We start from the raw sequence: 13796 nt of genomic DNA on the forward strand, positions 1-13796 counted from the left end.
TTTAAAATAGAGACCAAAATTTTAAAATATGGATTTCCTACTTCTCTTGAATGAAACAGATCTCATCACACTGGGTCTCTATTTCTTTATGGCAACAATATTCTGGAGCCAGCCTTGACAGATGGAACTTAAATTCTCAGGTCAACACATTCACTCCATTACCTTCTGGTTCCTGTAGGCTTTTGGGTTATAGCCTTTGCAATAGTCAAGTAATCCTCCATTTTCATTCCCAGTAGAACTTTCCTGATATGACCTATATTTTTTTCTCTTTTTTTAAAATTATACTTTAAGTTCCAGGATACATGTGCAGAATGTGCAGGTTTGTTATTTAGGTATACACATGCCATGTTGGTTTGCTGCACCCATCAACACATAAGAGCATATGACAAATATAGTGATAGGTCGATATTTGCTCTCTTTTTTCTCGCCTAAGCGCAAGAAGTGCAAGCCTACAATACAGATGCATACAATATATAACTATTTGTAATGTGCATTTTGAAAAGAAGTGACTTCCAAGTTCAAATATAGCTTCTAAGCTGGGCTTCTTTAGGACTTGAGTTTTCAACCATTATTAAGTTCTTTGGACTATGAAAATGTTATCAGTGGTTATATTTAAAACTTCTGGTAGTGACCAAGCATTAGAATAAAAGATTGGTCATATTTTTCATTTCATATTCTCCTCTTTTTATTGCATCTTTGTTAGGCATCACGGTCTTGAGTAACACAATTAAATACCCTTTTGTCAAACCATTTCATAATCATAATCATGTAGAATAGGTAAACATTTTAAATTTTCAAATTTTTGTGCATATACCAGATCTACCACATACATATTAAGAAAAAACAAATAGTATGTAGTTTTTAGCCTCCTGTTGAACAACATTATAATCAGAGGACTGAAGGTGTTGTTGTGGAACAACTTTTTAAAAAACATGACATATCTATGTTACTATTTTGGAAAAGTATCAAGAAAATTATTGTAGGATCTTAATTTTTATTTGATATTTTATTACCATTTAATTATGGCCCATTGATATTCAACATGTTACATGTGTACTTTTTTACAAGTGAAAAAAAATGTAAAGATCTAGAATGTGAGTTAATCAAGAAACCATAGTTTTCTATAGAAATGTAGAGACTTTTAAAGGAACTGATATTAATGGGTACGTGTAATGTGAAATAAGTATTTTACATAGTTGTCTCACTTGATCTTTATAACAATTCTGCGACTTAATTGTGAGTATTTTATAAAATGAAAAGAATTGAGGATGAGTAAGAAGAAATAAATGACATGTCAAACAGCTGCCTTGGGAACTTCAATACCCCATATACCTTGGGATTGCTCTATGAGGAAAAACAAACTACTGCACCAAAGTCACTTTACCTTATTTCAAAGATTCATAACCTTTATTTATTTCCATCCCAATATTTTAAATTTTAGAAACACATAAACTTCAATAATGTTTAAGATTTTGTTTCATATTATGATGTCTATTAAGGGAACAAATAGTGGGGTTACATGAAGGGAGCAGAAATATGATAACAGAAAACAGACAAAAACTATCAAGGAAATGAATTTGGAAATAATTAAAAGGCAATGGAAGTACAGAGTCTTGGAAAAATGTGATCTAATTAATAAGGTACAATTTTCAGGTACAACATTTATAGACTCTTACTTTTTCTATTTTCTGCCCTCAATATTTGGTGACTGGGGAAAAATTGGAGAATTGATGTATTTGGATTACAATAGAAAGAAAAGAAAAGAAATCATCTTGTAAAGAATATGCAACTGGAAAGCAGAAGACCTGAGATGTAGTTGTAATTGTGCCACTGAACACTTAGGTAACTTTGAGTACATCAGTTTATTTTAACTATAAGTGCTCAAAGCAATCTCTCATGTCTTTTGATATTCTAAAATTGTATGATTCTCAAGACCTTCAATTCTTAGAAAGCAAGTTTATGACAAATTAACCAAATAAAATGAAAAATATCTGAAAACTCACCAACTTTATACTTTTATCTGATTTTTTAAAAGGTTCCAATGGATTTTTATTGGTCAATTCTTTTAGCTTCACATGGAAGTTACTAGAGTATTAAAAAGAAACTATACTGCAGGATAATAAAGTCAAAGAAAACATAAGATCCAAATAGTCATGAAAATCTTGAAATATTAAATAGAAAATTAGTCCAGACTATCCCTTTTTTAGAAAAAAAAAAAAGGTATTAGATAATTTGAAGATGTAATTTAAAAAATAGGAATGACAACCACTCCAGGGGGCAAAAGTAGGAATAAGAAGATAGGCGTAATATCAATGTCATATGGTAAATGAACATCTTCAACAAATGTAATTTAAATTTTAGATGGTTAACAAAACACTCGGGAAATAGATTCAGTAAATAATCTTATGTATATTAATTTAGATGAAAAATGAGTTTTTATAACTGCTAATGTTATAGGAGTTACAGTTAACCAATTTATTTAAAAAATTATTTTTCAGTTAATTGTATTTGTGACCAATACTTGAAATTATATGTATATATTTTATTTTATCATGCTGTGATCACAGAATCATACGGGAAATCATTTTTATTAAATATAATTCATGGAAGTTGATTTGGTTTTTATTTTATTTTTCTTTATAATAAAGTACTGTATTTTGTTTACTTGATTATAGACTAAAGGTTCTCAAACCATGGCATCCTCTGGAACCCAGAAAAAAGTTAAAAGAACTCTGCCAAATCCACCTCCTGAGGAGATTTCCACAGGAACTCAATCCACATTCAGCACAATGGGCACAGTTTCCAGGAGAAGGATCTGCAGAACCAACACAATGGCACGAGCCAAGATTCTCCAGGACATAGACAGAGAGCTTGATCTTGTGGAAAGGGAATCTGCAAAGCTTAGAAAGAAACAAGCAGAGCTTGATGAAGAAGAAAAGGAGATTGATGCCAAGCTACGATACCTGGAAATGGGAATTAACAGGAGGAAAGAGGCATTATTAAAGGAGAGAGAAAAGAGAGAACGAGCCTACCTCCAGGGAGTAGCTGAGGATCGTGATTACATGTCTGATAGTGAAGTAAGTAGCACAAGACCAGCCCGAATAGAAAGTCAGCATGGCATTGAGCGACCAAGAACTGCTCCCCAAACTGAATTCAGCCAGTTTATACCACCACAAACCCAAACAGAATCTCAACTAGTTCCTCCAACAAGTCCTTACACACAATACCAATACTCTTCCCCTGCTCTTCCTACCCAAGCACCCACCTCATACACCCAACAATCTCATTTTCAGCAACAAACTTTGTACCATCAGCAAGTTTCACCTTATCAGACTCAGCCAACATTCCAAGCTGTGGCAACAATGTCCTTCACACCTCAAGCTCAACCTACGCCAACCCCACAGCCTTCTTATCAGTTACCTTCACAGATGATGGTGATACAACAGAAGCCACGGCAAACTACATTATATTTGGAGCCCAAGATAACCTCGAACTATGAAGTGATTCGCAACCAACCCCTTATGATAGCACCTGTTTCTACTGATAACACATATGCTGTTTCCCATCTTGGTAGTAAGTACAATAGTTTAGACTTGAGAATAGGTTTGGAGGAAAGAAGTAGCATGGCAAGCAGTCCAATATCAAGCATATCCGCAGATTCTTTCTATGCAGATATTGATCACCATACTCCACGAAATTATGTTCTAATTGACGACATTGGAGAGATCACCAAAGGAACAGCGGCGTTAAGCACTGCATTTAGCCTTCATGAAAAGGATCTGTCAAAAACAGACCGTCTCCTTCGAACCACTGAGACACGCCGGTCTCAAGAAGTGACAGATTTCCTAGCACCTTTACAGTCTTCCTCTAGATTGCATAGTTATGTGAAGGCAGAGGAAGACCCAATGGAGGATCCTTATGAGTTAAAGCTTCTGAAACATCAGATTAAACAGGAATTTCGTAGAGGGACAGAGAGCTTAGATCACCTTGCTGGTCTTTCTCATTATTACCATGCTGATAGTAGCTATAGACATTTTCCAAAATCCGAGAAGTATAGCATCAGTAGACTCACACTTGAAAAACAAGCAGCAAAACAACTGCCAGCAGCCATACTTTATCAAAAGCAGTCAAAGCATAAGAAATCACTAATTGACCCTAAAATGTCAAAATTTTCACCTATTCAAGAAAGTAGAGACCTTGAACCTGATTATTCAAGCTATATGACTTCTAGCACTTCATCTATTGGTGGCATTTCCTCCAGGGCAAGGCTTCTTCAAGATGACATCACTTTTGGCCTCAGAAAAAATATTACAGACCAACAAAAATTTATGGGATCCTCTCTTGGCACAGGACTGGGCACATTAGGAAATACCATACGCTCAGCTTTGCAGGATGAAGCAGATAAGCCATACAGTAGTGGCAGCAGGTCCAGACCTTCCTCCAGACCTTCCTCTGTCTATGGGCTTGATTTATCAATTAAAAGAGATTCTTCTAGCTCTTCCCTAAGACTGAAAGCTCAAGAGGCTGAAGCTCTAGATGTTTCATTTAGTCACACATCATCCTCTGCCAGAACTAAGCCGACCAGTTTGCCAATTAGTCAAAGTAGAGGGAGAATACCAATTGTGGCCCAGAATTCTGAAGAAGAAAGCCCACTCAGTCCTGTTGGCCAGCCAATGGGAATGGCCAGGGCTGCAGCTGGACCCCTGCCACCAATATCTGCAGACACCAGGGATCAGTTTGGATCAAGCCACTCATTGCCTGAAGTTCAGCAACACATGAGGGAAGAATCACGGACTCGAGGCTATGACCGTGACATAGCCTTCATCATGGATGACTTCCAACATGCCATGTCAGACAGTGAAGGTAAATTGGGCCTCAAACTACCCTGTTACTCTCAAAACTCAAACTCTTATTTTTCTGCATGTTTAATTTCCCTTCTCCAGAGATGTATCCTACTTTTCTTGGTGTGTCTTTTGCATGTTTACTTCAATTTTATTTCTTGTAAATGGAAATTTTATCTTGTGTATAGATTCTGTAGCATGCTTTTCTTTATTTAGTTTTAGTTTATTCCTTTATTGTTCTGTTTCTTGATTGTTTGCTTGATTTGTTTGGTGTCTGCTTTTCTAAAACCATTATCAAATAATTCTGTCAATAAAATATGGTCATCCTATAAATCCATAGTTGAAAAGTTTTTCATTGTATGTTTCTTTCATTTTTAAAAATACATTTTAAAAGTTATTGATCAGTTTCTTTCAGTTTCTGGAATTATTAAAGTTTAGAGCCATGAAATACTATTCTGATAGACTTTGTAATAGAAAATCATTTATGGCATCTTTATGAGATCAGTGTTCATTAGTTCAGAAGATGTTCTATTTTTGAGAACTTTTGGATAAGTTCTTGATGTTAGTATAATGTAGAATTTTGTTATTTTCCTTAAATAAAAGATTTCTGTTTTATCTTTCTCTCTCATTATGAATACTATTATTTACAAATTTGTAATTTTGCATTATACGCTAGGAAGTTTAGTACTAAATAAGACATGAAAATAGATAATTGTATTAGTATGTATGAAGTATTCTTTAAGATTGAAACCTTGTAAACTTCTTTTGTGATTTTAGTTATTTAGAGTTCAAACTTTCCTGGTTTGCCCATTTAGCCTTTTCCTTTGGTTTCTTGGGTTTTTTTGTTTGTTTGTTTGTTTGTTTTTTGTATCATCCCATGTTTTTGCCCTAAATTGACTTGCTAGATTTCCATGTTAAACAAGTGCTTTAATACAGTAAATGCTTAACTGAAAGCTCATTTTAAGTAGCTTTGTTTTTAAAGATATACAACCATAAACATTTTTGAAAATTATCTAGTCCAAGTCTAAGATTGAAGAAGAGGGAGAAATGATACAAAGGTGTGAAGAGGCTAGCCTATACCAAGAGGATTCATGACTCTTGACTCTTGGTCCTTTTTTTTTTCACCTTCTTTCATTTACATTTGAATGTAGATGTAGATGGAGTTCTGGAAATAATATATTTTTGATCAAATAAAAGCATTATTATTTCCTTCCTTTAGAGACTCCAAAGAACTAAGCTAACATGAACATCTCCCCTTTCAAACCTAACATCTTTCTTGAGGACTCACGGGAAAATACACATTTTTGTGAAAAGGAATTTTTTCCTACATCTTTGTCTAGATGAATAGGATTTTAGAAATTCAAACCTGAATTTTAATAGATTTTTTATTGAAGTAAAGTAATCGCTGTATCTGAAGGAGGACAAACTGCTTTTGTTTGTGAAGTTCAAATAGATTAGTCATTTTCTGATTTGTTTTCATCTCTACAGGCTATTGGATTGACCATTTTTATTGACAATTAGTTAATTGAATAAAATACTCAATTTGTGGGTTCTTTATTTAGATGATTATTTGAATAAATGTACATAGCAGGAAGGAATTATGATATTATGTGGAAACAGTCTTTAATATTTCCTTACTTTTTACAATCCACATTTTATAAACATTTTATACATAAAAAATGACAATTGCAGAAGAGTAAAGAGATTGTTCAATAGTCATGTCCATAAAATAACAAAATAAAACAAAAACCCTAGAGGGTGTATGGCATAACGAAATGCCTTAAGATTGTGTGTACATGGAGCATATATCTAAAGAGAGTTTGACAAATTGATTTATCATCATATATATTGTGTCCACGTGCTGCCAGATATTTAGATGTTTCTATATATCCTGATATGTGGCATTTTCTTATGTGTACAGCCATATAAAAATAACAGAGTATTCTATTTCCCTTTTATATGTTTGAATGATGTATAGGTCATAATCATCAAAGACTGTGTGAAAAACATTGTTTTGATAAAATAGAGGATGAGATACCATGCAGCATATAAAATTATGAAGTGTGTAAAGATGATGCCAAATAAGTAAAGCAATTAAAATTTAAATGAAATTAAACTAAAAAATATTTTTAAATTAAGCAGACAAGGGAATCATTCATAAAGATTATGTTGATATAAATTTGGGCAGGAAAACTATAACAATTATATATGACATATATGTAATGGTATGTGTGTGAATTGTAGTGATTACTTCTAAATGATGTATGTAGTAAAAAGTTATATATTTTCTTTGTTTATATATCACATAAACATACTATTTTTATTCTAATGAGTAATGGTCTACTTTTTGTTTGAAATCTTGAATTCCTTCAGTATTTAAAAAAAATAGAAACTACTTTTTTTCTAATCAATAATTCCCAACATTTATTAACTCATGAAGTATTAGTAATTTTTAACAGATTTTTAGCAAATATATGCTATATCTATATTTGAATGTACTAAGATAACTTTGAACAGTATAACATTCTACAAGTTATTTAGTATCCTGTGAACAAAACAAGTTTGATTGCTTTCAAATTATTTGTTGTGTGCTTTTCCAAATTCAATTAAACTCTATAAGTTATAGGATATAAGACAGTTATTAGATATATTCTAAAAGATTCGTTGATGTTGAAATACCTTTCTTGAGGAAAAATCCATATAGACATAGTTTATGTTGCTTAATATTTATTAATATTTTTAGCTTGAAGCAAGCTAGAAACAGGCCAGATGTAGTGGCTCATGCCTGTAATCCTAGCACTTTGGGAGGCTGAGGTGAGTGGATCATGAGGTCAAGAGATCGAGCCATCCTGGCCAACATGGTGAAACCCCGTCTCTACTAAAAATACAAAAAATAACTGGGCATGGTGGCGCACACCTGTAGTCCCAGTTACTTGGGAGCCTGAGACAAGAGAATCGTTTGAACCCAGAAGGTGGAGGTTGCAGTGAGTTGAGATCACGCCACTGCACTCCAGCCTGGCGACAGAGTGAGACTCCATCTCAAAAAGAAAGAAAAAACGTAATTCATCTCATGTCCTCCAATATATGCAGTCTTTTTAAAAGTATATATATTTGACCAATATAAGAAGAATTAAACCATTTATGTAACTGTAGCCTGTGGACAGTACTAGATCCAGAAATAACTTATTCGTATATTACTTTTAGGAATTCAAGAAAATAATGCCAAGTTTAAAAAAAGATATTGTTAATCTCCTTGAAATGATTTGAACTAATTCAGAATTATTTTATTATAAAATTTACTTTTTCACTTAGATTTTACCATGAAAGATGAGACAGTTATAAACAATTGACATTTATATACAACTGGTTCTAAACAATAAAAACAAAATTCAATACAAAGGCAGATTGATTTCATCTACTTGCTGTTGGTTGATTATAAATTCCTGCTCAACGGATGATAGTCATCCTTATTCAGTTACACATAGTGTTATTATAAAAAATAACAATCAAAATACATAATCAGAATTATTGGCAATAAATTGACAGAATTTCGGTCAGGTTGAACTTCTACTTTGTTTCTATAGACACAGCCAAACAAAACACACATTTTAAAGAATTGTATTTCAAATGCAATTAAGAAAGTTATACATTCAAATGAAATCATGTAGTACATTATAAAGAATATCAATTTATTAAAATAAGTATAAATTATTTTTCTATTTTCATGAGAAATCTATAAAATCCTATAAGAAGTAAGACAAAAGTAATGTCAATGTCATTGAGAATAATCTAATAAATTTTAAGAGATGAATGATTAAATAATGAATTTGTTTTGTATTTACTTGTCAAATGTCTATTACACTAAATTTCTTGGTAAGTTCAGTCACTTGGTTTTAAATTAAGACTGTGGAAAGCCATAATTATTGAGTAGATTGTAAAAAATATCTGCATCAATGAGGTTCAAAGGACAAATTAACATTTATTTTTAAATGTGTTTATCATAATTAGGATGTTAACTACTTTTTCTAGTTGATGACTAATTCTGTACTTCATTCATGCCAATATTTATTCGATGTTATGCCTTAGGCAGGGCATTGATTTTAGTATTGAGAGAAGGGGGAAAAAAGGACAATATGAGTTTTACCTTTAAGCAGCTTAGAATAGGTGAGATCAGTCAAGTATGTATGCAATCACAAAACAGATAAGTATTAATGTATTTTCTGAAATCTAAGACCAATGAACCCATGACACATCATTGCTTGTTTTGTATTATGGGAGGAAAATGCTGTGGTTAAGTAGCAGTGTTGACCACAGGAGGTATAGAGGTGACTAGTAGTACATATGCTGTGGGTTTACCAGTCCCAGCAGCAATGAAATGATGGAAATGGCCTAGGGGAAAAGATTGGGAGGAGGTTTTGGAAAAGATGATAGTCAGAATGCAGATAGAAAAATAAAAGTATATTGTATGACTTTCTAGAAGCTGGAGTTTCAAGAAAGTAGAGGTTGACAACATCATCAACTAATCTAAGCATCATCCACAAAGGATAAGCACTTGAGAAGCATTGTTCCTTCTACTGTTTAGGAAGCAACAAAGTATTTTCAGAGACTGTTAATTAGAGATTCTTTTACAAAGAATAAAACAATTTATTAAAAGGCAAATTCTGTGTATTAGGGAAAATAAGATATTCAGTCATTATAGAATATCTTGAAAAGACCTATGAAATACTAATGAATGAAATTTAATTTAAAATAATAATTGTGTACCTTAAATATAGTTGCATTTTCAAAAAAGTATGCTGTGAAATTTTGTCACAGTGTAAGTATAAAAAGCATGCAACCAACTCTTCAATCTATTTTCTAAATCAGTGCTTCTCTTCAAAAAATAATCATTTTATTTTTATTTAACAATTATAATAGAAATATTTTTAATATTAGGCTACTAAGTAATCATGGCACACATGTTCCTAACAATAACAACAGAATTCTTTTAGAAACAAATGTTTTTGTTTGTTGTGAATGTCATAGAAATGTCATATTTTCAAAAAATAATGTTAAAGCCAGCAACAACCTATTGGCACTGGATTGATATAATGGTGGGAAAGTGACAGAAACTTCCACACACAGGGAATCCTTTTTTGCTTTCATTTTTTATTATACATTACGTTCTGGGATACATGTGCAGAATGTGCAGGTTTGTTACATAGGTATACATGTGCCATGGTGGTTTGCTGCACCCACCAACTCATCTTAAAATTTTTTTTTTTTTACTAGTGGGTTGTGGGTAGAGTATGGAAGAGAATGTGTGGATATGGGAACTGATGGGCTGAGGTTAAATAGAATGACCCTTTTGAAGAATGATCACTTGTTCATTTATTTATTTTATCATGATCTAAATTTCTTTTTTCTCTTGATTTGAAATTTGATTTTGTTTTGTTTTGCTCTGAGATTGTGAACATCTGTGTGCGTCATTTTTTCTAGGCTATTCTGTGGTTTAAAATTTTTGACATAATTGGATTTTTGATATAATAACAAAAATAATTTTTCTAGTACTAATGGGAAATGTGTTTGAAATGCATGTATGGTTAACAAGCCCAGTGCATGCTAGTACTACAGAACATCTGCTGCCCTCAACCATCTATATTACTTGCCGTTGCAATGTATGATGTTTCCTTGGTGTCCAAAGCCTATCATCTGCGTCGTGAGGAAACAGATTGGTTTGATAAACCCAGGGAGTCTCGTCTGGAAAATGGACATGGTCTGGACCGAAAACTGCCAGAAAGATTGGTCCACTCTAGACCACTCAGTCAGCATCAAGAACAAGTAAGTGCTATATTTAGCAATTTCTTTTAGATTTATCAAAAAAGACTCAATTCTGTGCTAGAATGGTCTTAGTTGTCCTAAAAGGAATGAGATATTTGTCCATTAATTTCACAATTTTGTTTTCCAATGACATAAAGGAGTAACACAGCTTCCTTCATCAGCTATGACTGATTGAAATTGGACTGTGATACTTCTACCAATTTAAGTGATTGATTCCTCCAACAGATCATTATTAAGTTTGTATAACATATCCAGCACAGCTATACAACAAGAATATATGGAGCTCTGAGAGCTTACAAGTGACTGGGTGAAATGGATTTGAGTAATTTTCAATGCTTGTTCAGATGCTAAGAACAAGTGAGAGGATGGGCAAACCAAGTGAGCTGGGATAGAAAGAAGGCTTAACCTGGGGGAGAAAGGAAACTGATATTTTAGTGGATCTATTACATGGAAATGTTGGCTGGTTTTTTATGTATTTTTGAATTTTATATACAGAACAACTCACATAAAGTAGATATTACTAATCAGTGTATTCTTATAGATGAAGAAATTGAAACTTAAAGGTAAATTTCACAATTAAATATGACACCAAAATTCATGATTTTACTCACTTTTGAGCAAATGAGGTGATGTTTGAATTGAATTTTGAAATACACCTACGAGATTAAGAGTTGAGTGAATTGAAGGAGAACCTTCATGTAAGCCAAGTGGCCTTAAATCAATTGCCTTAGCAGATCAGATATTTGCAGGTTGTGTACTCATTATGATTATTACAATATCCAAAATAAATAGCTGACTTATTTTATTTACATTAACTCCTAAATCATCCTGTTTAGTGATTCATTGATACAGAAAACAACCATATTTTGAACAACTGAGAAGATCCATATAGACTTACTATAATTTAATTCAGTGTTTGTCATTTTGAGGTGTAAAAGAAAACAAGGCTTTGACATTTATAAGTACTGTCTAAAATACATTGTCTATACGCTTAGATTTGATTTCTTTCTAAGCAATTTAAGTTTTCATAGACAAATTTCTACCTATTAAACATAATTTTTTCTTAGAATTTTGTTCTGTTTTTCTATATGCTATCATATTTTCTAGAATTCTTAGAATTCCTCTCTACTATAAATTTCTGTTTTTAGTTTTTGATATCTTTAATACATATTTTGTTTAGGCTTATGTTTACCGCCATTAAAATGTCAATATAATTCCTTTTTTTTTTTTACTTCATGTAAACATATCAGCCTGTATTAAACTATGCTTTCATTGGCTTGTCTTGCTATTAAAATTGTATTTGTGGTTGTGTTTCAAATCTCATCAAATAGATCTGGCTAGAAAGTAAGAAAATTAATAAAATTATTCTGCACATTTAAAATCTTAAATTTGCCTCCTTTTATCTACAAATTTGTCAGTTAAAAATAACTTCCTTAAATGTGTTTATTATATGAATCTCTCTAAAATGGAATATTTGTTATATCTTACCCATCTCATTTGTTTCTCTGAAGTTTAGTGTTTCCCACAAACCTAGAACAAGTCAAAGAAAACACAGATACTTTAACAAAATCATAGTAAGATCAACTGCATAAACAGGGCAGCTTGTTTAGTAATTAACAAACAGGAATATTTGTTATCAACACTACTGTTTCCATGGGCACTGAGAATAGTCTTTTCCACCTAATTTACCAAATTAATATTCTTTGAGGATATATTTAAAGTAATTTAAAGGATATATATTAAAGTGTCCAGCCCAAAAATATGTAAATGAAATATTCATATCTTTAAGGACATTCTTGTTTCAATTTTATGTTACTAACATATACAGATTTATGGTTTTGGTCTACTGAGTACATAGTAATAATGGTTTAAATAATATATAATTATAGACCAATATAATGACAAAATTAAGCAGAGAAGGTATTTTTGAGAATCATTTAATAAATTTCTTGCTATGTCTTCTCAAGTAGAAAAGTAAGGATTCTTGTTAGGTGAATATAATAATGTGTATATTCTTGCTAAAAGTAATTTTTTACATTTGTATAAATTTTTACATTTTCACATCTAACATACAAACAAACAAACAAAACTATGTATGTACTACTGAAACTGCAACTATGCAAAGTTATAAGCTAGTTAAAAGTGAACAGCCATAAAACTGCCACACAGGCCAAAAAAAGGAACGTTGCCTGTCCCCAAAACCACTGTATGTCCGTTCCAGATCATAACCACTCCCTTTCCCAAATAAGTAACAAATGTTCTGAGTTTTGTGAAAATAATTTGTTTTTCTTTATCATTTTTTTCTAAATAGATTCTACTATAACATACATTTTAATTACGTGAAGTTTGAGAGTTGAATTATATAAAACTCAAAATTCATGCTTTTTGCATTATTATTTATCTTCAAATACTGTCTCCCTCTTTAACTCATCATAACTATATTTTGACTTGGAGAATCACAAAATGGCATTCTCATGTTATTAACTTCTTTGCATCTCTAATCATAAAAAGCTAATATTGAGCTCTTGGTACTAATAAACTCAGATGCTTTTATTTGAAAACATATGCATAACAAGAACTCATATTCATAAAATGCTTTGGAGGCAAAAGTAATAAAACCGATAATACTAATGCAAACACTAATTTATCTCCTTTTAAAACTCATTTGCATAAAACAAACATTAGAGGGATAGATGAATATTTCTGAAAATTTTTATTAGACACACAGTCATATTAATTATAAAATAAACCAAATATAAAAATCCATATTTGCTTCATTTCAAATATATATGTATACTTATATATGTGTGTATGTGTATGTGTATCTATGTATCTATCTATGCTTAACCTCTGCCTTCTTCAGTAGAAATTCAACTCTGCTTTGTGAATTGCACAGATAGCCTAATCTCTTATTTTTTAATTTTACTTTAGTCACTTACTCTATAAATAAGACTAATACCTTTCACAAGGTAGTTGTAAAGGTCAACACTTCTTGACTATTATAAAATCCCTCTCTTTCTGCACTTACACTCACATCATCTGCAATTCCTCTGCAACTGCTTGATTGAGGTACATTAAGTTCCCATGAAAGAGCCACTCTTTCTCTTGATTCTAGGAATTCGAATGTTCTGTTTT

General features: G+C 31.9%; 1 protein-coding gene across 1 annotated transcript in view; it reads left to right on the forward strand.

The window, feature by feature from the left end:
• PCLO (piccolo presynaptic cytomatrix protein) overlaps positions 1-13796 on the forward strand; it is a 398423-nt gene that overhangs the window by 238422 nt on the left and 146205 nt on the right. Inside the window, exons 7-8 of the mRNA XM_023226631.1 lie at positions 2676-4863; positions 10525-10661. Of these exons, the coding sequence (XP_023082399.1) occupies positions 2676-4863; positions 10525-10661 (2325 nt within the window). The remainder of the gene's footprint in view (positions 1-2675; positions 4864-10524; positions 10662-13796) is intronic.

The sequence above is a fragment of the Piliocolobus tephrosceles genome, chromosome 8 (assembly GCF_002776525.5).
Source record: "Piliocolobus tephrosceles isolate RC106 chromosome 8, ASM277652v3, whole genome shotgun sequence".
In the NCBI taxonomy this organism is placed as follows: Eukaryota; Metazoa; Chordata; class Mammalia; order Primates; family Cercopithecidae; genus Piliocolobus; species Piliocolobus tephrosceles.